This window comes from Poeciliopsis prolifica, unplaced genomic scaffold, assembly GCF_027474105.1.
Source record: "Poeciliopsis prolifica strain line A6 unplaced genomic scaffold, Auburn_PproV2 SCAFFOLD029, whole genome shotgun sequence".
Taxonomy (NCBI): domain Eukaryota; kingdom Metazoa; phylum Chordata; class Actinopteri; order Cyprinodontiformes; family Poeciliidae; genus Poeciliopsis; species Poeciliopsis prolifica.
The window spans coordinates 3,282,658-3,308,592 of record NW_026562404.1 but is presented as its reverse complement, the minus strand read 5'-3'; the positions used below and the strand labels follow the sequence as shown (position 1 = coordinate 3,308,592).

The following is a 25,935-nucleotide window of genomic DNA, read 5'->3' as shown; positions in this document are numbered from 1 at the left end:
GTGTGCTGTTCAACCTCTTTGTCTCGCTCTCTCGTCTCTGTGGGTGCTCCCTGCCTTGTGTGTGCGTGCGTGTGTGTGAACGATAACCACCGTGTTTTACACACACTGTTCATCACTGCTCCACTGTTTTCCTCTTGTTCGCAATTAGTGAGGAATTGTTTACTTAACCATTTGTGTTTTTATGGTTTTACAGTTTGGGAAGTCTGCGTTTAGACTTCCCAAACACGAAAAACGTGATTTCACAGTTTCAAAGCAACATGTAGACTTTTTTTTTGTTTTGTTTTACAAAATACACAACCTTATCTGGCCAAATATACTACAAAAGCATTGAGCTCGAGAGATGCATTTTTAATTCAATACAGCTAGAATGTCTGCAGCTTCTTGTGTAGTATTCACATGCTCAGTAAATACAGAAGGATTCGTCTGTTGCTTCGCCTGCGCAGATTTTAATAAGTCATACATTGGTACGCCCTTCCTCTTATACTGGCCCTGTTTAAATACATCGGCTTATTTTGAAGTGATTTTTATTGTTATATTTTCATATTTTTATAGCTGTTCACATATTTGTTTTTAATAAATAAATATGACTTTTCTACATTTTGTCATGTTAGAGGCACAAAATTTCATGTACTTTATTGGGATGTTATGTAATAAACCAACACAAAGTGCATGAGTGTACTTTGTGTTGTACTCTAAATGCAACATGGAAAACTATGAGCTATTTTCCATGGAAGGAGTTAATACTGGGCAGGACCAGTTTTTCCCACAATTACACCATATTTTCTCTTGGGATATCTAAACTAAAGGGTGAAGATGTTTAAATGAAACCCGACTGTGGTTTAAACAAATCCCTAACTGTATTCCATCTAGAACATGGATTTTATTCATGGGTGTCAGTGTAAAGAGGGCTGATGGGATGAAATTTTGAAAGCTATTAAATGCCTGCACCTTTACAGATTATTCGGGAAACATTTTCCTTCCACTTACTACTACCACATAAAATAGTGGTTATAACATGAGAAAATGTGAAAAGGTTCAAGGCGCATGAATACTTTCAGGACACTGTATCTTGATTTATTTCCTCTTTTAAAATAAATGATGTTGAGTCTTTTGTACAAATGGAAACTCAGCTACACCTGTTTGAAAAGAAACTGGACACCTCTTCTCCCCCTGTTGTTTTTTTCTTAGCCTCCATCTTAAAGATTTCTGTGGTTTTAATCACCCATTAGCTGCATTGTTAACATGTCCTGTCAATAACGCTCAGTCCATAATCCGAACCGGAGAGGCCTTTCGATGACTGGATAAAAGATTTCTGAGAAACGAGCACGGGAGTCCATTTTCTTTTATTGACGCACTTAGAAATACCATGACCTTGCAGAGTGAGAATTTACACCGGTTTTATACTTGCTCCACATTTAGGGAAGTAAAATGTTTTATCACTGTGACTTAAAATTTATTGTCAGTTTACACATTTTACAAACGTGGTTTCCTGACACACGCTTAACCTCGTCCTTAATCATCGGCGCTGTTGTCTGAGGGTCGCGCAGCCCATCTCGCTCCAGAACTGAGCCAGCCTTGTTATTGCAGCTGTGTCGTCTACAATACACCTCTTGTTGCTGCACAGCAGGAGGCTGCTCTAAGCTTCTGGCCTCTGTGTCCGTGTGTGTGTGTGCACAGTCCAGTTCTTCTCCAGAGTTCATACCGCAGCTTCTCTGAGTGCCATTTTTAACTGTTTCTGTTAAAAAGGCCCCACAACGTCTTTAAATCTTCGACTGAGCATCGGCTCGCGCTTTTCATTTGTATCTTTTGCTGATATACTGTCACACACTGAGGCAGGTAATTTGCATGTGATTATTTGCATATTGTACAACCCGAGCATGCTTGACAGACCACCCACTGCTCAGCTCAAGCAGCATCTGGCTGATACACAGCTTACATGATGTATTACTGATACAGCCAGTGTCATCACTGGAGACTGACAGACAGGCGAGGTCACCTTCAGATGCGGATAGAGGAAGGGTGAGACGGACTGAGAGATGGATATCTTTAGAAGCAGATAAAAACAGTACAATCACAAATGTTCAAGCTCTCGTTTTCTTCAAGGCTGTGTGTAATGTCGTCTGTCCAGTTTCACACGTGCCGTTAAGATGCATCCTTGCACTACCCATTGTCCTTTTTATTTTTCTCTATCTGAAGCTGGTTATCGCCACTCCTCTTCCTCCTGGGTATCCGTGTTTGTATTTGCGTGCATGTTTGCGGAAATTAGCTTTGGCATCTGTGTTGTTAGGGGGGATCATAAATGTACTCCAAAAAGCTGTGTGACCTTTTTCTGGCTCATTTCCAGTTTTCTTTTAGGTTTGGGTTGTTGACTTTGAATTATTTTTTAAAAGGCAAATAAGACAAAAGAGAGAAACAAGTATGTAGCCCTAACTAACTCAAAAAAGGTAATCAGATGTGTTTTTTCAGATGAGATTATTGAGCGACAAAGATGATTGAATTGGGATGACAGAGAACAAATTTGTTAGTATTATTTGTTAATGTTGAGCAATAAATCACTAACAACATATATTGCAATAGCAATAATAAGTACGTCAAACAGAATGTTCAATGATTCCACTGTACTCCGATCCAGAATCGCATAGTATTTTGGAGGATGTCGGCAGAGAAAAGACATTAGCTGCTAAGCAAGGTTGGTGGCGTCTTATTAACTAGCTAAATCACACTTTGGTTACAGTCTGTTGATTAACATATGTTTCAGTTTCACCATGTAGTGCTGAGTGAAAGTAGAAAATAAGTACAACTTGAGAGAAAACTGGGGAATACATGAAATATCAGGTCACTTGCATAGTATTCTTTGAAATAAGAAAAATTAAATAAGAAGTATTTAAAATAAGAAAATACTCAATAACTGTGGATATCAACTGATATGAAACCCTCCTATATCGTGATATGTTTTGCAGCGATATCATCCAGCCCTATCAACCGTAAATCATGCAGATCGACAGAAAATCTGCTGATTCTGATCTGTTTGATCGGTGCAGCTCTATCATCAGGTCTTATCAGGGACATTCCTAAAAGTTTTAGAGGTTTTGAAACTGCAACTATTTCAGACCTTGAGATAACATGTTACCAGTAACCAGCCTGCTCCCAGCAGACAGTCTTCTGATGGCCTCACACCTGCACTAAGATAATGCATACCAATGCTTTCCTGCTCACATAAACATGCACACCAAACTCCTTTGCCAGCAGGTCTTATCATCTCTCTCAAACCACAAAAACCTTTTCTGACTCATTCCATTGCACACTCAACCTTTCCGCCCTTCACACACGTCGCTCCGAAAACCTCCCCATAAGCCCGTCAGTTAATAAAGTGTGTGTGCATGTGTGTGTGTTTGTGTCAATTACACTAAGGTGAGACATTGATTAGCATTGCCTAAAGCAAACCTTCTCATTTCCAGCCATTCTTCACAGCACTCAATCAACACACAGCTCTATCTTTGCTTCAGCTTTCTCGGGACTGCCACTGGTGGTCGTACACACAAGAGGGTTTTGGATTATCTGCCTGGGCAGACATCCAATATGGTAAATCCACACAGACTCGCACACACACAAGCTGATATCCTTCCTGCACACCCTTCCCTGTGAGCTTTACTTTTCTGCAGTGGACCAGATAGTGTTCAAAGGAATTCTCATTACCTTCTCACTCTATGATCATAAAACGGCAAGTGGTTAAACAGCTGAGCAACACAAAGAACATCAATATTTCAATGTGAGCATTAAACCACATTTTAGGGTGCAGTTCTGACTCATCAGTATTATCCATGGACCAGACTAGTCTTAGGTCATACGCATGAACATCTACACTGACGAATGCACTATGGCATAAGAAAACCTTAATCCTTCCACTTTTTGTCACATTAAAACCACAAACTTCTTACTTGTTTTCTTGGGACTATAAGGGAAAGACCAACACAATAATTGTGAAGACAATGGAAACTCCAACATGACTTTGATATCTTTCCAGCTTCCATCATAAGTGCAGATCTACCAATACATGCTGGGAAGGGAGATCCAGGAAGAGGCTTATACTTTATTGTAACTCTGAACAAGCTGAGATGATATGCAGCTTGGTTGAGAGATTAAGTTAATCTGCAAATAGTAGTTGTGCCCTCCACGAATCTGACCTTTTATACAAGTCTTACAGAAAGAAAGCCATTGTTGAACAAAAGGCATAAGAAAACGTCTTTGAAGTTTGAAATAATCCAATTGAACTTATTGACCTCTTGCCAAAATGCTTTTAAATTCTGAACATTTGCTCTCCATCTAATCTGACCTGTTTTGCGAAAATGAATGGATAAAATTCTCAGGTCTCCACATGTGCAAAGCTGGTGGAGGCACTGCAAAAGACTGGATGCGGTTCATACAGTGAAAATTAGCCCTGCGTGTTAAACTTGACTATTATATGCTATTTGGTGTTGGTCTATTACATAAAATCCCAGTAAAAAGACATTAAAGTTTGTAGCTGCAGCTCAAACCTTTGTAAGTACTGCATTCAAATTTAGTCTAAATCACCACAAATGTTTAGTCAGGTCCCCGATGGCCCTATAATTGTCCTTCAGGTAATAACTCCAGAGTATATTCTTTATAAGACCTCTCCTTCTGCCTGAAACAGAGCTGCTCTCTTTACCACCACTTAGCTCTTCTTGAGTTTCTTGGCTAAAAACTGCCCTGCGGCAGAAGTGTGTTGGAGGCAAAGGCAAATATTTGAGTTGGACGCAGCGTAGCTTTTTCATGAAGCGAGTAGTCAACATTAGTGTTCTCAATTCTCACTGCTGTTCATGGTGTCTGGAAGGGAGAGCACCATGGTCAGCTTGATGGATTCGTCATGCTGCCTTTGCCTTTGGGAAGCATTTATATAAAAGGGGAGATTAAACAAATACGGCTCCAATTAGCCCTCTTTGTTCCTAAAATGGAGTGAAGCAATGTGTTAGACCTCAGACGGAGTCGTCATGTGCTGTGCTTGTGACCCTCCACTGTGTAAAGGGGGCCTGTTGTTGCCTGTATGATCCACCATTAGTGGCCCTCAGCCCTGAAGTCTTAATTAGTGTCATCTGTGAAATTCATGTGACTCAACCCGTCCTCAACTTTTTTCCCTCTACTCCTCTCCTCTATTTGTCTTTTGTCTGGAGGAGACCAGGACCTGTTAATGTTCTCAGATGTACTGCTGCCTGTCATTAATTTGCACAGTGAAGCAGCAAGTGAGTCGGTCAAAGTATTTTATGTTTGTCTTCTGGGGTCCAGGACTGGGGGGAGGTTGGATTTAATGTGTCCAGGAATGGGGATGGGCACTCACGCCTAAAAAGCACTCACCCTACATACACAAAGAGAAACGAGTAAATCTGCCTGGTTTGACTCAGCTAATGCTCATCCAATCCAATATGGACCTGGGCTGACAGATGGGCTCAGTGTGTTCAAAGCAGAGGGTGCCGATTTAATATCCAAACAGGTCAAAGCCAAAAAAAAAAAAAAAGGCAGAGAGAGAGAGAGAGGCCCCTGTGTAGCTGCGGCGCAGAGGTCCTGCCAGCAGCGCCACCACAGCTGGGTCTCACCTCACCTCCTCACTGCCTCCTCCTCCCACACTCTCTCCATTTGTTCTTGCTGCCAGGCAGGGAAGCAGTTTGTGCACAGTCCTCCCTCTCAAACATTGTAATCAGCATTTGTTTAGTGTTATTATACATGCCTCAAAGAAGGAGGCCCAGGAGGCAATAGGTAGCAAAGAGTGTAGATTGAAACCCAGTAAGGATAGGAGTCAGATTGTGCTGCCTCTGGCTCTGACACACTGATCCTGCGAGGGTTTAGTTTACCGCTTACACCCAACCGGCACCACTCCACTGCAGAGTCAGGAAATGAATGATACTTTCTCTGATGTTCTTGGTTTGCATGTATACACACTCTGCACAAACAATGTTTTCCCCAATTACAGATTTATTTTGAATGTTCATTTTCTCAACTGTAGATTTACTGAAATAGACCCTGCCTGACAAAAAGTAGGCTTAAGAAAAACTTAAGAAAACGCATCATGTTTTGATCTGAAGAAATTCATGAACAGATGAGAACAAAGTCACAGACAACTACCAGTCTGGAAAGGGTTAGAAACCATTTCTAAGGCTTTGGGACTCCAGCAAACCACAATGAGAACCATAGAACAGTGGTGAACCTTCCCAGGAGTGGTTAGCCTCCCAGAATTACCACAAGAGTGAGTTGGTGACTGATGCAGGATGTTACAGAAGAATCGTCTAAAGCACTGCAAGCCTCGGTGATGGTCAGTATTTGTATTTCAGCAATAAAAAAGAGAGACTGGGTGAAAACGGTGTCTGCGGAGAGTTCCAAGGCCAGGCTAAAAATTGTCCTGATGATCCCCAAGACTTTTGAGAAAATAGTCTGTACCTAGGTGAGACAAAAGTGAAGCAATTTAAACCTAGAGTCAAACAGGGAGGTGGTGAGATGGTCTGGGGTTGCTTTGCTGCTTCAGGATCGAGATGACTTAATAAATTTTGGCTCTTTAGCAAACAGTTCTGATGGAAAATCTGTGCTCGTTAAATTATGACCTAAAGCTCAAGCAGACTTGGGTCACTGAGCAGGACAAACATGTAAAATCCACGGATGGGTCCTCTGAACCGGCTGAACAGCCGGAAACTTATTTTCAACAGATGCTGAGAACCCTCCACTGCAGCTAAATTAAAAAAAAAGATATGCAAAAATTTGTCCAGCATTAAGATTAGTTGGATCTAAAACAACTCGAAGTAACAAGAAAGCAAAAGCTGAAGAAATCTTTAAGGACGTCTTCACACCGTTAGTGTGTGATCTGTCCTTAAAAACAATCTCCCTTGTCAGTCACTGAGATGTTGGAGATTGTATGACCACAGCAGATCCTTTGTATCCTGCCAGTATACGTTGCCACACATACGCAGGTTTTCGGCGTGCTTGCTGGTGTTCTGTCGTCCAGATGGAAGTGCTTATTGAGCGCTGGTGTACTGGCACATCGCTCCGTCTCGGTGAGAGCAGGAGAAAATGAGGGAGGGCTGAAAAAACCTTTCCAATTAGATCCATCATCTCACTGTGTGCATGTTTATACAAGTATATGTGTGATCTTCCCAGCCAGCTCTTCCTGCCCTCCCTTCTCTAATCTTATCATGTCGGAGCAGCAGATTAGTCCTCCCAGATCTCATCTCTGCTTCCAAATGCCTCAATCAGCCTTTTGTTCTTCGGTCGTGCCTGCTCTTCTCTAGCGACAGGCAAGGTGAACATTCCCCCACGCCACCCTCCCAGCCATTTTGAGCCCTGTGTCGGTGTCACACAGCCACCAGCCCTGATCTAACATACCAAATGCTCCCCTATACCTCTGAGGCTTTAGCTAACTAAGCTGTTAGCTCTACAGCCTCCTAGCAGAGCCGAACTGTTTGGCATTCCTTCCTAACATCGAGTCTCTGCTGCTGCTCTTGTCTGTTTGACCTCCTCCCCCTTCTTTCCTCCCGCCTTGCCTCGCTCTGCGCCATCTCCTTTGTCTGCAAGTTTGAGATCTATCTCAGCTTCCTCACTCCTGCTTGCCACCTCTTGAAGGATCCTGGCTGCAGTTGTCACCAGTGTTACGGGAAGTGTGCGCGGTGGAGGTGGTGGGTCACTGAAAGACTTGGCAGAGGAAGAGGAGAGTGTTTGGAAAAGCGCAGAAAGTAAACAGAGGTTTCCTGTTAACAAGGTGCACTGCTGAGGCTGTCGTGTGGAAGCAGGGGAATCTGGTTTTGTTTAAAGCAAAGCCCCATTAGTAAGGTGCTGAGAGCAGGAGGAATCTGGCATTAGAGTTTAAGCTTACGGCTTGTAATTGACAGGATGGCAGTAAAGTGAATGCCAGTTTCAACAAATTTGAGAGGAACTTGCAGGAATTTATAGTCGGCACAATATTATGACAACAACTAGCATGACAAATACCAACACGACCTTTGAATCCTCCGCTTCACCCAGAGAATGGCATGAGATAAGGAGATCCTCAAAATGTGATCCATCCCAGAATTTGGGTAAAAACTGTCCACATTGAATCTGAACTCTGTAACTTTTTAGTTGCTACATCTGGTTTACATGTTGCCAACTCTGGATTCCAATGTTTTTCATTGTCTGATTGTTTAAACTAGAATGTTAAAAAAACGGGATGCACATTACAATAGCAATGACATTGGTGTGTTAGTCATATTTCAACATGTTCATATCAACCCGATGCATAAAACTGGGCTGACCTTAACAACCAATGTTTCACAAACTGTGTGTTTTTCAAGAGGGGAGGAGGTTGATCATGTGGTATTTGTTTGGTTATGTGATAGTAATCCTTTGTGTGACTGTAGGGAAAATGTCAGCTGTGTGGTTGTTTTTAATGGTGTTGAATGGGTAGTTAAATAAAAGTGATAATATCGGTAAATATTGGTTTTCAGCCATAACAGCAATATAAATATTGGGTATCGGTGCCTCACTAAAAATAATCAGTTATAACACAGAAATAGAGAGTAGTGTTTTGACCACAGCAGCCAGTGAATAGCTAAAATCACACATCTGTGATTGCAACATTCTTAGTTTGGTCTAATGGATGTTGTTGTTGCTGATTGAAGAACACTTAAGGTTAGCAATTTTCAGTACCTGTTCAGTGTTTACAGAAAACAAAGTTTGAAACACTCTTCAGTGTGACGACTTAGAGTTAGCCATCTTCAGCATCATTCGGTATTTAGAGATAAAGTCAGAGGAAGCTCACAGACATAGAAACCACTTTTAAAGGAATCAGTATTTTCTACGTAGGCTGTTCATTCAAGCTGCCACTTTTGAGCTCAGTTTTTTCAGCAGACAGCAGGTAGGCTGAACCTATTAAAGCAAACTTGCTGTGTTGTAATTCTTGTTTGAGCTTTAAGCTGTCGCGGAGACTGCAGGATTTGCAAATGTTTGAATTTATTTCAGAATCTCAGAGTTGAGGGAAGGAGTTACATTTTCTGAGAGACACGGCATAGTACTTGTACTATGTATTGTCTGTTGTGCAGGATTTGCATCCATCCATAAAATCATCAATCATCATTGGTCCACCGTCTATACACTCAATTCATCCATCCGTACAGTCATATTTGGTCTTAATTTAGCTTTTAAAAACCTAAATACAGTTTTATTTTAATGAAGAAAGGTGCAGAAATTCAATGGATGTGATTAAATGAATGTTCCACTAAACAGTTTTGATCTGTGCTAATAGTTTTGCCCATTAATCTGTTGCTCCAGCTGCTTCGTTGGCTCTATAAAAATAAAAACACTTCCTGGAATGTGTTTTGCTATGAAAAAAAATCACCATCGTTCACTTGTTCTTCCAACCCGAATCCATCCTTCTCTCAGTCCATCCTTTTAAGTGTGTACATCTGTAGCTTCCCCTTCCACCCCCCCTTCAAATGACCTAGCTGGTTCTTTTCACATTTAGAGACAGCACTTATAAAGGGTGACCCCTGTACACCCCCTTTTACTCCCTATCTTTGTAGTATTGTGGCTGCATTCAGGGGCCCCGGCTCCAGAGTTGACTGCACACACATGCGGCCACACAAAGAACACTGCACAGCCTTTATGGACCTAAGGGGCCAGCCACCTTTAGCCAGTCACAGGCAGAATTAACTGGCTCACACACTTCTCGGGTCTGTCTTGGCTGCTGGGAACACCGAGGTGAATACATTGTTTGTTTGTTTATCTATAGAAGAAATTTTGACAGTCTGAGTATATATTTAAACCTCGTCATGTTTACCCTCTGAGGAATGGCTCTCCTGTGCAGTAATCCCTGTCTGATGAGTAAGCCAAAGAACGCCACAGGCTAGTCTTAGCCACTGGAGGGAGGGGTTGCCATTGTATTCGTCCCCCAAAGCATGACTGTCAGATTTATATCACCTCAGTGAATAAAGGGGTAGCTTTGTACCCTGGGGGGTTTCAGTAAAGCAGTAGGAGGATGGCTTTCATTTAACATCTGAAGGAAATGAGATGGTCATACTACTCCTTTCCTAATCCAGCTGTTTTGTCTCTCCTTAGTTTGCCTCTTTTTTTTTAATCACCTCCAGTTGTTTCCACATTCTCTCTTTTTGTTTTATTTCTTCCTCTCAATAGTGAGCTCGGAAGGTTTCTGGCCCTTGTGCAGAAGCATTCCCAGGGTTTATGGCCTGTGTGGAGGGAGGGCAGCGCTGTGTTTAGCCTCTGGCAGGACAGACAAAGATGTCTGACATTGTGCGAGGCTCAGCCATCCTCAACTCTCTACGGGGCAGCGTGGAATGTCTCTAATCAATTCAGCATTGTGGTTCTCGTATGTTCTCGCTCTGTCATTTTCCGTGGCAGGCTTAGCGAAAACCCAGACAATGCAACTAGTAGTTCTGTTCGCTGGGCCCCAAGCTGTCTGTCATCTCGCTTCATTTTCTCCTTGCATTATCTACTCATTTTTTCCAACCAGCGTGTTTATAGAATTGCGATAATTGAACGCTGTGCTCGACTCCCACTACGTGCTCCATATGTTGCGCACTCTCAGCCCCTCCCTCCCTCTCTCTTTTTTTTTTTTGCCTGAGAGGGCTTAATGCTGCTTCATAGCAGCAATCTGCTCTGGTGAGTGGCAGCTACTCTGCAGTGACAAAGATGCTGATTATAGTGGAAGTAACATTTGGTATCTGCTTTTTGTAAGTTTAAATTAACCCTGTGAATGTGCTTGCATGTTTCTAGTTGTTGTACAGTGGCACGAAAAAGGGTGTTCTCATGTTTTTTGCTCTTTTTGTCGCACTCGGATGTCAAACGGATTCAACATCAAAGATAACCTCGTTCTTTTTTCTTTTTTTTAAGGGGAAAACCCCTAGACAACCTGACCCTATGTGAAAATATAATTACCTCCCTTGTAAAATGATGGATTGAATGTAATTAATCATAACTTCACTGCCAACACCCAGACCTGATTACTGCCTGACATGCATAATGAAGAAATCCCTTAAATAGAGCCTTTTTGAGAATAAAGTAGGGTTAAAAAGAAAAACTCAAAACACAACACATCATGTCCAGATCCAAAGAAATGTCCCCTTTCGCTCAGAAAAACTATAAAGAGTTCTAAAACTATTTCTAATACTTCAAGTCTCTGGTGAGCAACAATGAGAGCCATTCTCCACAACAGAAAAAACATGAAACAGTGGTGAACCCTGCTACCAAAATTACTCTAAGATCACAAAGACATCCTGCATGTTTTAGTTCTCTCCCTGGTTTAACGCACCTGAATCAAATGATGGCTTGTTAGAAGGCCTAAGAAGAATATTGACAAGCTGAAAAGGTTGATACCACCAGAGAGAGAACTAAAACGTGTAGGATGGACCAACTGGAGGACCGACTTTGGACACCCGTGCCTTAAACCATCCAGTCTTTCTCAAAGCCCTCTTGTATGGCTCAACTCACACAACTCTACAAAGGAGAGTGTGCCACATTTCCTCAAAAAAAAAAAAACTTCTTGCCATTTAGACCAAACGCTTAATGGCAGTTGTTGTCGTGAGTTATTAGGTTTAATGGGTTATTACATTTTCAGTCTGGACCAGATTGGTTTGGATAGTCTGAGAAGTGCAGTTACAAATGAAATCATCATTGGGAAGCTGTTTTTGTTTTCTCACCCCGGGTTGTCTTTAGTCTGATTTTATTATTTTTTTTATGTGTTCTTTGATGACAAAAAAAAAAGCAAGTCTGCCTATGCACTTTGATTTCTGTAGCAGAGAACGTTACTCAGATAGCATTTACAGTGTCTTTAAGTCATTAAATCTGCATAAGCTCCAGAAAACCTGGCCTGTTCTGCTGTTGGTCCTAGAAGGCGAAAACCAAGTGGATAAGACGAGGCTGGCTGACTGCTGGGAGATGACGTCACTGCACAGATTTCTTCACACACACACAGTGTGTCTGTGTGTGTGTGGAGTGGGGAGGTGGGGGAGCTTCTTGTCTCACTCCATCAGTTTGGGTCTCTGTTGAATCACAAGAAGAGTCTGTGTGTGGCTGCACAATGTGGCGTGCATGCTCCTGTAATCATCCAGAGCAGTAAATGCAGCTGACTGACTGCATGCCAGCTGCTGTTTAACACGTCCAGGCTCACTTATTCGCTCCCCTCCCCGCTCGAGAACTGCAGAGAGTGGGGGAAAAACAGGAGGAAATAAAATGAAGATGTGTTGGAGGTTGTAGTGAGAAGTAAAGGAGAGTATGGATAAAGCAGAGGTGGGCTTGAGGTTTCAGGGAGGTGATGATTTGCTTGGCTGCATGTTCTCTCCATCTCCTCCCTCGGTGACCGAACATAACAATGTCGACTTTAAATATCTTTGCTCTGACCTCACACTCACATACTCGAACGTGGAGAGGGCGGATGTTAAGCATCTGGCTTTGATTACCGTAACCTTTTACCCCGCTGCATATTTTCCTCCTCTGTCTGCAGGTAGTGCAGGTGTCTCGGTGTGTTTGCACGACGCGCCGCAGTCGAATCTGTAATAAAGATGGCTCGGGCCAATAGGACCATGTCGCATTCCTGCACCCAGTCGAGAGCAGCCTCTCCTGGTGCTCTCTTAAGCAACCGTGATGCTCTTTTAGGCTTAATATGAAGGCACCATAAATGTTTCATTTCATGAAATGAAAACAGTGTTTTGCCCTTTTCATCCTTCACCTCAGCATGGGCCTCGGATTTTATGATTTCTGTGCAAACTCTTCCCCTCCTCCCTTCTCTTTCCTTCACCATGTCTATTTTTTTTATGGTTTTATTCCCTTTGGCTTTAAGAGGCTCTTTATTGCCTTAGTGCTGCCACTTGCTGGCCAAATAATAGATTACAGTAACTTTCTGACTTGCACTTAATGAAATGCCCAGTTGGTGGCAGCAATAAGAAAATGAAGTGGAGACTATAGTAAGCATAGGCGATAAAAATCAGCTAAAAAGATTGTTAAAAAATATTTTTTTTATCATAAGGTGAAAATGTAGTGATCCGCTCTTTTCCTCCCTCCACCACTGTTTACCTAATTAAATCTCTAAATGCCCCGCAATCCCTTTTTAATTGACTCTGTGTCTCTGCAGGCTTCTTGGCGTCTCTGCATTAGTCATGAACAATGCATCTGCACAGAGTCGCCGCTTGCCAAAGAGGCCAGCCTGTGACGTTGTAATCAAACAAAATGATGTCTGTTTATCTTGCTGTGGAAGCTTTCCGTGTCTCCTGCTCACTCCCTCTCCCTCTCCCTCTCTGTGTGCGTTTCAGAGTAAACGGGACCATCTGCTGATGAATGTGAAATGGTACTACCGCCAGTCGGAGGTGCCCGACTCCGTGTACCAGCACCTGGTGCAGGATCGCAACAATGAGAACGGTGAGAGCGGGTCGCAGGCTCTTCCACACATCCACACCATGCTCAAAAATAGATACCCTTATCTCCGAGCATCGCCAGCCTCACACACACATGCTTGTCTGTGCTCCCCCCTCGGTCTGTTGGGTGATATGAGAGCTGGCTGTGAATTGCATCTCAAACAGAAACCAGATGACACTATCCCAAGCAGCCAAGCCTATGCCGTGGATCCGTGCTGTTCCCCGGGTAACACTCCCTCAGGCCAGACAGCGGCACTGTCAAGTGTTAATAACCCGCGGTGTCATGTGGCCCTTGAGCACTCGCACTCTCGACACCGTCAGCGCCAGAGGACTCATCGTGCTCTCACACATCCACATCCACAGGAACACGGAGCGCGTCAAGGACAGTTTGCTGCTCTGTATCAAATCTGAGGACTGAAAGGAAGCATGGATATGTTCATAAACCTTAACAACACATTTACATTGCTAGACGGTGTTTAAAGATCACAACTAAGTTAAACATTATTAGCTGTAACCATAAACCATTCCCATTTTATTTTATTCTCTGCCCCAAAATGATAATATATTGCAAGTATAACACTAATATATTTTTTGTTGTTAAATTTTCTTTAGGATAAAATAATTTACAACTGAGTGCATCACTGTGCACATTGTAAAAACAAGGGAGAACGGTGTACAGAAGATGGATGGGTTTTAATGTTTTGGGTAGATTTTATTCATAGAGCTGTTTTTATCTTCAAATGTAAGCCAACATGTTTTGTAGAAGTTAAAAACAAAGGTACAAAATGCCAGGAACCAAAAAAATCCTAAAATAAAATATTATTAAGCCAGAAAAAAAGTTCAAACTTGGTGAAGCGGTCATACACGATAAAGCAGTAAAAATGTATATTAACTTAAAATTGCAATAAACAGGATAATAAACATTATTAAAACAGAATAAAAAAGTGTTACTATCAAAGAACCAATAACATGACCATGTGATCAGCAGTTAGTCTGTAGAAAGAAAATAGAGCTCGACTAAGAATCCGACCTTAAAGAAAACCTGAAATCAACATCAGCCGTTAAAAAGCCTGAAAGCTGCGTCTCTGCTTTTGCTTCAGCTCAGCTCAGCATGATGCTGTTATCAGTCTGTCCCTGCAGCCAGGAACACTGGATTTTCAGAGTTGTGGTCACAAGGCCGGAGCGGGGTGGCCCCAGCAAAGCCACTGCTCTCGACCAGATCTGTGTCAACTTGCACCAAGGTCACCTCAGCAAGCGTGAAGGTCGACTCTATCGAGGCGGTGAAATGCAGAGCGACTTACATGAAACCTGTGCTCATGACCTCATGAATGAGATGGAAGTAGTCGGTGTTTGTTGCTTCTTTGTGGTGAAACGACGGGTTTACAGAAGATAAACGTGCTGTGGAGCTCATTCATGTCTCCCTTCCTGCAGATTCTGGTCGCGAGCTGGTCATCACAGACCCGGTGGTCAGGAGTCGAGAGCTCTTCATCTCTGACTACGTGGACACATATCATGCTGCTGCTCTCAGGTACAAAACAGTGCAGTGCTTTGTAATCACAGCTCTCTGGATTTGTTTAAACTGTATGAGATGCGTTTAATCTCAGCTGTCTGCCTGACTTTCAAATAACAGATGTGGGATACTCTAAATGTATAATCTTAAACGCTGGATAATTTAGCTCCCTTGTTTTGTCTTGTGCCAGTTTTCCAGAAACGTTTGAGGCACTTTTTAATGGCGCCCTCTGGTGTCCATTAGGTTGACATGCTTTCCTTCCTCTTGTCAATATACTGTGATTCTTATACATTTGGTAGATTTTCACACACATATATTGTAATCTGGGGAGAAAAACTACTTGCATCAAAACATAAAAAACACTTTATGAAAAGAGCTAAACTGTATTAGTTGTATTTTAAGATGAGAACAACCAGCATATTAAACCCTCTCCTGTTCACAGTCCTGCAATAAATATCCAGATTTCTATTTTGCATGCAGTAAAATGATGATGCTGCTGGTTTGCAGCACTGAGCAGGTAAAATCCATGTAATTACCTCGTAAAGGGTTATTAAATTCACAAGATGTGTAAAGGTAGACACAATAACTCCTCCTTTTCATGTGCCTCTGCATCAAACTCACAGAGAGACCTGTCTACGGCTCTGCAGCGCAGCATTGGCCGTCTCTCCTTAATGTCAGCGGCAACGCGTGCAGGCGCAGTAAAATAAAAACAAAAACAACCACAACAAAAAAAAAAACACTCCTTGCCCCCACCTCCGTCCCTTAACCCCTCCTTTCCTGTACCCGCTCCCCCCCTTTTCCTCTCCAACCAGAACCATGTGTGAGCAGTAAAGCTATGTCTTCCAGAAACCACTGATTTCAGGGAAAATTAGCTGCAACCTCTCCTACACAGAGCTCCCTTTGATTTGACTTATTCTCCAGGCTTTAGATAAACGGGAGGGAATTCCAGCGGGATGCTGTAATGCCGCAGCTCTCCGAAGTCGGCTCGCCTTAGCGCCCTTTAATCTTTTCAGGGAGAGGAAGATGCTGTTTCTGTGCTTGGCAGCAGAGCCCCACATGCGTGCGATGTCTGTTATTTTGATAGAGTCAGACACCAGGGTGCTGGAAACGGGAAATGGTATCAAGATGTGGTCAGAGCCTCGCCCCCTCCTGCTCCTCCTGCTCGTCGTGGAAGATGGGGAGGGAGGGAGGGAGAAGGGGACGCGCAGGCAGGTTGAAAATCTCTCTAGATCTCTGTGGCGTCTGTCTCCAACACCTCAACAGCAGGCGCCGCGTTAAAGCAGACATGTTGAGCTGATGTTTACGGCTTCAGCGCGCAGCCTGATGCCTCATCACAAGTCAGCAGTCACTAACTGAGAATAGAAACTGGATTTTTTTATTTTTTTTATTTTCCCCTCAAATAAATAAACACCCAAAAAACTTTTTAATTCCAGATTCCTCTGCTCAGGCTTGTTGTCATGTCATTGTTTGTGTCTTAAGAGTCTGTCTTCTGTCCTGCAGGGGGAAATGCAACATTTCCCATTTCTCTGACATTTTTGCTGCCCGGGAGTTCAAAGCCCGGATCGACTCCTTTTTCTACATCCTTGGATACAACCCAGAGACCAGGTGAGCTGCTGCTGCTGCTGCTGCTGTCTGTTCACCCTGACTGATAAGCCAGAATGCATTCCTCATCCAGTACCTTGAAAAGCCCCTTGAGCCATTTCAGATGCTGTCATGTTATAACTCCAAGCTTACTTTTAATCTCTTTAAAGAGATTTTGCTTAACAGATGGACAAAAAGTAGCATATAAAGTTATGAAGTTGTAACTGGAGGATTTTGACAAATCTGATCAATTTTTAAAAGTGGCAAGAAGAAAATAATATAAAGTCCCGTTTGCAGTGTAGGGGACACGGCAATCGTGAGGGAAAACGTCTCCTGGTTCAGAACTGAACTTTTTTGGCCAACTTGTAAAAACATGCAACTGTAACCCGACACTGCACCTTTTTCTGAACACGCTGGTTTCACAGTGACGTATGGTGGTGGCTGCATCATGCTGTGCGGGATGCTTCTTCTTCAGAAGGGACAGAGAAGCTGCTGAGTTTTAGTGAAGATTGATGTAGCTAAATTACACGGCGGTCCTGGAAGAAAAACCTCTTAAAGGCCACAAAAGTCTTTAGACTGAGGCAGACTTTCACCCTCCGGCGAGTACAATAAAAATAGATCCATAACTGGAACAGAACGCTGTGGATCAAAGCATGTTCTTGTTAGAATGAGCCAAAGCTCAGACCTAAATCCATTTGAAAATGTGTGGCTGAACTGGAAAAGTCGCTCTGTGTCTATACTGACTAAGTTTGGGTTATTTTTGCAATGAACAAGACTTTTAAGACTCCAGATGTGCAGGGAGCGCTTTTTTAAAAAAAACATTTCTTTATTTGTAAAACATTTTAAATACCACTTGTGCGTTTTGTTCCACTTTAGATGTATGCGCTGCTTTGTGTTGGTTTAATTCCATGCTGAAGTTTGTGGTAATGATGTGACACAATGTGGGAAAAAGTTTAAGAGGTATAAGGACTTTGAAAGGCACTGGGTAGATTTTACTCTGTCTTAAAAAAAAAACAACAAATAAATCAGGACGACATAAGCTGAAAGTTTTCCTTCTTAACTGTTTTATGTTTCTTCTTAAAATAAATGTCAAAACAAGGAATAAATATAAAATAATGTTTATTTTTACATTGTCACAAATAATTTTCTCATATGCAATCATCCAGTGGTTCTTCTTGGCCAACTGAGGTATTTTATACTATTTTTAAGCTAAAATGGTAAAAAAATGAATCTTGGAAAAGACATTGATAAGGGAAAGTAAATCAAGAACAATGAGATTTTGTTTAATTTGCATAAAAATCTAATTTCAGAAATTTTTAAATATTTTTGTCAGCATTGAGGCTTTTACTAAACTACGTCTTTAGTTTTCCATTTGTGTAAATAACTTCCTATATGCTAAAATGAAAGCAGAGTTGCTGATGTTTCCATTATTTATATATATAAAAAAAGCAGGTTTGTGTACTATTGGACAAATTGTTTCAACATTCTGCTGCTAATCCTCCAACACATCCAGGGCATTAAAAGTCATTTTTATTTTACATCCTTCCGCTTTATTCGTCTGTGGTTACACACCCCAGCGATACCCTCTGCTCATTACGTTGATAATCTTATCAGTAAACAAAGACTGATCCTCACGCAGTGTAATTATGGGAAATGATCTGGGGAAACCCCCATGGCTTCTAAATAGTTTTGGCATTGATTAGATTAGTTAAATTATGCACTGGGTTTTAATCACCAATCTTTTTCTTGTTTTTAAAGCACATTGTGTTACATTACAGCAAGAAAATACAAAAAACAAGAAAGAAAAAATGTGCAAATAGAGTAAATGCTGATGGATTGTCATTTTTGTTGTTGAAGTCTTAGTTTTTTGTTTCATATTTGTTGCCCACGTCAGGTTTCGTGTGATGAGAACACAGATTTTTTGGATTTTATTTTCTTAAGTGTTTCCTCTGATTTATCTTCTCTCTTTAGTTAAAGTGAGATCATATTTAAATACAGAAATTAGTTTGACTACTTCCAACATACTGCTTGCTGGGACTGGAAAAAGGAGCTCATTTGATGTTGAATTCAAGTTCAGTCTCCCAAAATTACTCTGAAAGCTCTTCAGCAATTCATCCAGGATGTCATAAAGCGACCTGGTAAAAATCTGCTTCCATAGAGATTCATGAAAAGAAAAAGAAAAAAATTGGATAAAAGGTCCATCTCACATTTGCCAAAAAGAAAAATAAATGGGGAATAAAACATGTGGGTGATTCCCAAGACTTTTTGGAGTATAATCTGTGGTGTGATGCGGAAAAAAGAGAAATCTTTGGTGTAAAATTAACACTTATGAAATGTAATCTTTAGAGAGATAGTCTAAGGCTGCTTTGGGCCCTGAAAAAAACATCTGAAAGAGAACGATTGACCCTCAGTTTGTGACATTAAACTCAGGCGCAGTTGGTTTATGCAACAGGACGACAATCCAAACCACACCAGCAAAACCATCTCTTTTGAAAAAACAAAAAGGTTTGGAGTGGTCTAGTCAAAGCCTGGACTTAAACACAATTGAGGTACTGTAGCACGGCGTTTGGGGCTCAAAACCGCTCCTGTGTGAAAATTCAAGAGTGGGCAAAAAAATCATCAGCAATAATTATCTTTGTCTGATATTAAGAATGTGATTGAACTGAAACATTTCGGTGAATCATAAAAAGTAATTAAGTCGTGGAACAGATATTTTCCATGGCACAATATTCTTGATATATTATGCAGTCTTGTTGCCAAACGTGGTGTCTCGCTGCAGATCAAATTTACTGAGTGGTTTGAATAGCAGCCCAACCTTTTCAGACATGGGTGGTAAAATCCAGGCTTTTGCTACGTGTGCTGCTCTCTTTTGCATTCGCAGCTGATGTGTATCAGATGGTGCAGGAAAATCTGAGACCATCTGTAAATAAATTGGATGTTAAACTGGAGCTGGACCCTTCAACATGACAGTGACCCAAAACATACTAGTAAATCCACCGAGAGACTGGCGGAGAATTATGACACGGAAAGTCCCGAGGTGAATCAAAGCCCTAAATCTCGATCTGTTTGAGATGCTGTGGGTGGCTTGAAAAGGGCTGAATATGGAAGAAACTGCTCATGTGTCTCACAGCTAAAGTTAAGCAGCGACGCAAACGTTTCTGAGATTGACGTCAAGAGATGAGAAGTGTTCCACCTGAAGTATTTGACCTGAAGAACTAACAAGTGGACTGTATTTCCACCAAGTGGTATGGAGCAGGTCACTGCAGACATAAGATTTAGCATACTTTAAGATAGTACACCATCTTATGGTCCAGCTTATTCAGGAGTGCGTCTCCAGTTGGTGTGGTTAACACAAACGCCCAGCAGTGGCCAAAGTCGAGGGCCGGCATCCTGCATGTTTTATAGTTCTCTCCCTGGTTTAACGGTTGTGTAATTTGAAGGCCAGACAAGTGTATTGGTAAAGTCCAATTCAGCAACAGAGCATTCAAAGTTCTTCACTTGATTTAAAAACATAAAATAAGAACATTACATTGGAGTGGCAAAGTAAAGAGGAAAGACAGATTACAATTAGTGATGTTCTACTTGTTTATTAATTGAAGGAAACTCATAACGTGGGTTTTGATCCAAGATTTAAAGATAATTTTGGCTGCCCAGTTTGTTTGGAAGTTTGTTCCAGATTATTGCAGATGCTGCTTCTCCATGTTTGCTTCTGGAGATGCAGAGCAGACGTAGAACCAGAACCAGAAGGTCTGGAATGATACAAAAACAGTTTCTTAATGTGTTCTGGCGCAAACGTTAGTTCGTTTGGTGATTTATGAAGTAGCAAAAAGTATTTTAAAGTCTACTCTTTGAGCTACAGGAAATGAGTGCATAGGGACTTTAACCATTTATCTAGTTTTAGTGAGAATGTGGCCTTTGTGGATGTAGTTGTCTGTTTGGCAAACTTGTGAAGACTGTTATTCAGCTCATGAGTTGCTCAAAACCCTGTTTGGACGTTAACTAATCAAATCATTGGAATATATATATATATATATATATATATATATATAGATAGATATATAGATAGATAGATAGATAGAGAGATAGATATAGATAGATAGATAGATAGATAGATAGATAGATAGATAGATAGATAGATATATAGATAGATAGATAGATAGATAGATAGATAGATAGATAGATAGATAGATAGATAGATAGATAGATAGATAGATAGATAGATAGATAGATAGATAGATAGATAGATAGATAGATATAGATAGATAGATAGATAGATAGATAGATAGATAGATAGATAGATAGATAGATAGATAGATAGATAGATAGATAGATAGATAGATAGATAGATAGATAGATAGATAGATAGATAGATAGATAGATAGATAGATAGATAGATAGATAGATAGATAGATAGATAGATAGATAGATAGATAGATAGATAGATAGATAGATAGATAGATAGATGATAGATAGATAGATAGATAGATAGATAGATAGATAGATAGATAGATAGATAGATAGATAGATAGATATAGATAGATAGATAGATAGATAGATAGATAGATAGATAGATAGATAGATAGATAGATAGATAGATAGATAGTAGATAGATAGATAGATAGATAGATAGATAGATAGATAGAGAGAGAGAGAGAGAGCGAGCGCTGTGTTTTGGAACAGTCAGTGTTAAGGTGCTGCAGTTAGAGACTTTATAGTTGTGTCCATACACTATTACTCAGACAGCAGTGAAGAAATCATGTGGCTGTAAAGGAATTCATTTTAGATTACGTGTATTTGTGCACAATGGGAGAACCACTGGCAGCTGTCTGCTGCTGCTGGTGGGGGGAGCATCTTTCATGTTGCATTGACAGCAGTCCTTGTTATTGCCACCGGGTTGCCTGTGACTGTAAAGACCCCTCCCTCCCCCCCCCTCATCATCATCATCATCCTTCCTCTCTCTCCTCTCCTCGTTGGGTATTCAGAGCGCGGTGTCTGCAGCATGATCACGGCGCAGAGATGAATCCCACATCCCGCATGTGGCTCCGTGTGTGTGCGTGTGTGTTTACGTGCTTTGTGTGTGTGAGGTCGCGGCACATGCTCAGTAGAGCCCACGGAGGAGCGAGTGGAGCTCTTGACGCTGTGCGTGCAGGCTGAGGTCACAGCACAAGCTCAGTGAGCACCTCTCCGTGGCAGGCAGGCGAATGCGTGCTTCTCCATTTTGAGCGCCTCGGAATAGGTGTGAGAAGGGGGGCAGTTCAATCCGGCGAGCGGCGCGCGCGCACACACACACACCGTGTCACCACCCAGCCTCGGGGCTCCATGTCAGAAATGGACGACCTGTTCAGCCCCCGGAGGTAGGTCTGCGCTCCTCTTCTCCGCTCCGCTCCGCCGGGGTAACAGCTGCAGCGTCAGGGGTCGGCGCGTCATATTTTCACGGGGGCTCTCCGAATTTGGAGCCGGGATGTTTGCGCCGCTGCCCGCGTCGCTGTCATCGCGTGTTTGTGTCGGGGAGAAGAGAAAAGAGTGTCACCGCCGCTCTGCATTCCGTCTGCGCTGCCAGTGGCGGACAAAATGCACCGCTGCACCTCAAATCCACGTCCAGCGTCGTCCCGACGAATGCGCGGTGTGCTGGTCGCGGGGCTCGCCTCGACAGAACAAGCCGTTAAATGCGCTCCCAGCTGGGTTATTGCAACGGAATGAGACGGGCTCCATTTTGCAGCTCCTTGTTTACTACCCGGCTGACATGGCGCGTTCAGGCGCCGCCGAGGAGCAGCGAAAACTCAGCCGACTCTGCTTACTAATACTAATACCTTGAAGTTGGTCTGTCTTAGCTGGACCGCAATTATGTCAGTGTGCCACAAGTCTGGCGCTCTGATTGGCTGAAATTGATGGAGTGGGAGGGGTTTTTCCTTGATTACACACACGCTCGGTTGCCCTGACTGTCACGTTGTTTGGGTTTTATAAATAAGCCTTTAATTTCTTGACAAGATTGTGTGCTAATGCTGACTTTAAGCTGAACTTGTGAGGAATAAAGGGACAGGTTTAACATTGTTTGTTGCACTCGGCAACAGGCTTTTAGGGGATTATTGCGGTGAAACGAACATAAACACCATTAGTTGGTGCAGAAATCATCAACAACTTCCCCTATATATATATATATATATATATATATATATATATTATATATATATATATATATATATATAAATATGTCTTGTTAATTTACGAAGTACTAGTTGTATTACATTAATCAAATTGCTTATTTTACGGTTTAGAGATGCACCAATCACGTTTCAAATTTTGCTGATTTTCTTTAAGGTCTCACCTGCTCATGTTTTTTTTTTTTTTTTTTTATTTTCTTTGCATTTTAATGCATCAAAGAGGAAAATGTGCTGGATTCTGGATAGAGCTATTTGATTTGAACGCAGCATAAAATCAAATTTAAACATTATCTCCATTAAATTTCATAACTTATGTCCCTTGCCTTTATATGATTGGCTGAAAATTGTTGCTTTCAGTGCGTCAAAAGGATTGGGAGAGGACCTGCTGATCAAATAAATAAACTCCTCAGATCTTACTGCTGCAGTCTGCAGCAACAAAGCATGGTTTTCCTCAGACATATTGTTTTTGTCCTGGAGCATAGGTCCTCGTTTGTCATCCTTACAACTTCCTGCCAAACGTACTGTTGACCTGACCGACTGCACATCGTCAAAAACGCATTTGCACAACTTTGGTTGTTAAGAACACATGCCGTATTAGTCTAGAGTATACTTAGTTTATATTTTTACTCTGCAAACCCCAAACAGATATAATTTAATGCTTGTATACATTTTCCTCTTAAATAAGTCCAAGCAAACGGGTTTCACATTTATCCTCACAAACCGTGTTTGATAACATTCTGATGGGAATCGTCCAATTTTATCCTTTTTTGGTCCTAACCGGTTAAATACTGTAATTTTGTAATTTCGTTATTTTCTTTATTTTCTGATGGATTCAAATGTACTACCCTTACAAAATAAGTCGCAGTTTTCTATTTTGTGTTATAGTCCCTAAAAATGACAAAAGTCAAAATGATTAGGTCAGATGTCAGAGAAACACAATATGTGGGATAGTCCAAGAAAAGCCTGATGACTGCATACAAGAAATAAGGTTTAAAAAATTGACACTATTTTTCTTTCAGAGTAGTGAGAGTTCAAAAATATTCTGACTGTGATTTGGAGGGTCATTAATTCATAGAAAAACAAAACACATCTGTCAACCAGAAAAAAACCTTATTAATGTTTCTCTGATGGTTTTTTGTACGTCATTAGCGCTGAATGTTTGAAAATAGAGAGATGCACCAATCAGGCTTTTCATTCTGATACCTATTTTTGATTTTCTTGAAGTGGGGATCAACACATTCTGATGCTGACCAATTTAGATGTTTTTGTTCTTTTTCTGAGGTCAGTACAGTTATCAGTTTTGAATTTTACAAAATGTGAACAGATCATTAGCCCAATTTTCGCATCAAAGCGTATGCGCTTATCCTTTATCGAAGTTTTACTAAAAATTGAAGTACTTCCTGCAGGTTTTTTGTGTTTTATAGAGGAAAAAAAGGTGGAGGAAAAAGATTTTTTTTGTTTGTTTTTTACTTAATGGATTTTATAAATCGGAAAATGAAATTATTTGTTTTGACCAATTGATCAGCATTTAGAGGTGACCGAGGTTAACGATCTCATGCAGAATAATCCGCACTTAAAGTAGTTCGTCCTTTTGCTTAATGCTTATTTAATTGCATTATATTTGTTTTTCATAACTGCTGCTAATGTTTCTTGTAAAATAAAACGGATCGTTGCAACATTCTCTGCAGCGGCGGACCGTTTAGGCGAGGGTCACTCACTGCACCTCCACGTATTTGTGTTTTCATTTTTTGTGCTGTGCTCGTATCTACGTCTGTGCCGGCACTCCTGTCAGCCGTAGCTCACGTTACACCTTTAATCACCCGGTCCTGACACAGAAACTGTGTAGGAGGAGACGTGTCGGGAAGGGGGGGAAAGCGAGCCCGAGTACCACAGGGTTTTTTGTGTGGATGCGAGGATCGTAAAGAGAACCAGAGGGTTTCGGCCTCTTGAGTTTCCTCCAGGTCCGGGTGATGGAGTGCAAGCTTCTCCGGGTGCAAATCACGCTGACAGATTCTGGGCCGCCTCGCACTCGCTTGTATGAAAATCAGAGCCGTCGCCTTGGCAACACGGGGGGGGGAAGGCTTTTCAAAAGGAACATCTTGTCATTTTCTTTAATCCACTGCAGCTGGAGAATCCGAACACTATTATTAAACAGCAGTTTCTATGGCTACCAGCGTTTGTACCGGCAGCCGCTTCCAGAGGCTCCTCGCTCTGCACATCCACAGCCAGCTACTCCACATCCTCCCCTCCTCCTCCTCCTGCTTTTTTTTTTATTGCTGCATCCATAATACGAGGCCTGCACATTTTCTCTGAGCAGCAGAGTCGAGAATATTCTCCTGAAATCTGTGTTTGCTCCTCAGAATAAAACACTGCGTACTTGTTGCATTTTTGACACACTTATCTTTATCTTCTTTCTTGTAATCTTCCTCCTTGTCAGGAATTCATATTACCACTTTTTATCCTCCACTTTAGCTTTACTGAGATTTCTACCTCCGTTTTTGTGTTTTTGTTGGGTTGTGCCAGCATTACTTAATTAGCTAAACTTTTTACGTGACGTAAATGTCATTGGATAAATATTTAGCTTCGATCTCCTTCGCTTGTCTCTTCCCAGGCGACTGAACAGCACACAGGGGGAAATCCGAGTGGGACCGAGTCACCAGGTAAGTCGTTGCACAGCACACATCAGCATGGAAATGAGATGCTGCCGCTCACTGCACAGTTATCACACTGAGAGTAGATCACTCTTATCATTCATGTGGAAAATTCAGATCCAAGCTGAATGTGACGTATGTGTGGTTGTTGTTTTTTTTCTTCTCTTCCTTTTTTCATGTGCTCTTGCTTCTTTTTCTCCTTCTCTCTTCGCTTTCTTCTATTCTTACTTTTTTGTGTCCTGCTTTGCTTCTTTCTGTCCTTCCTTTCTTATTAGCTCTTGTTCTTTAATTTAATTTTTCTCTATTTCTTTTGAGTCCTTCCTTTTTTCTCTCCATGTGTCCTATGTCCCTTCTTCTTGTGTCCTACATGTCTTTTTTCCTTCTCCTTAATGTCCTTTCCTCCCCTGTTTCCTTCCTTACGTTCTTATTTCTGTACCATTTAATCCCTCCTGCCTTTCTTCTCAAGCAACCTTATGTTTTTATATTATGAGATCCTATTTTTATAAATGTAAGGCTCCCATAATAATTAGTGTTTAATTATATCAAAGTATACCAAACTCTTCATTGTGTTGTTGCATTGATTTAAAGTCCTTTTAATTTGTTGCTGGAGAGTTTCTGGCCCTAAGGAGCATTTC

The 25,935-nt window shown here is 41.5% G+C and overlaps 1 protein-coding gene across 5 annotated transcripts in view; it reads left to right on the top strand.

The window, feature by feature from the left end:
- Positions 1-25,935, top strand: part of rerea (arginine-glutamic acid dipeptide (RE) repeats a) — a 169,542-nt gene that overhangs the window by 104,405 nt on the left and 39,202 nt on the right. For 3 of the 5 annotated variants that reach the window (XM_055049881.1, XM_055049882.1, XM_055049880.1), the window contains exons 4-7: positions 13,296-13,401; positions 14,829-14,925; positions 16,408-16,512; positions 25,261-25,309. In XM_055049881.1, the coding sequence (XP_054905856.1) occupies positions 13,296-13,401; positions 14,829-14,925; positions 16,408-16,512; positions 25,261-25,309 (357 nt within the window). Of the gene's footprint in view, positions 1-13,295; positions 13,402-14,828; positions 14,926-16,407; positions 16,513-21,493; positions 21,843-25,260; positions 25,310-25,935 lie in introns of those variants that run through there. The other 2 variants (XM_055049884.1, XM_055049883.1) reach the window with 2 other exon arrangements.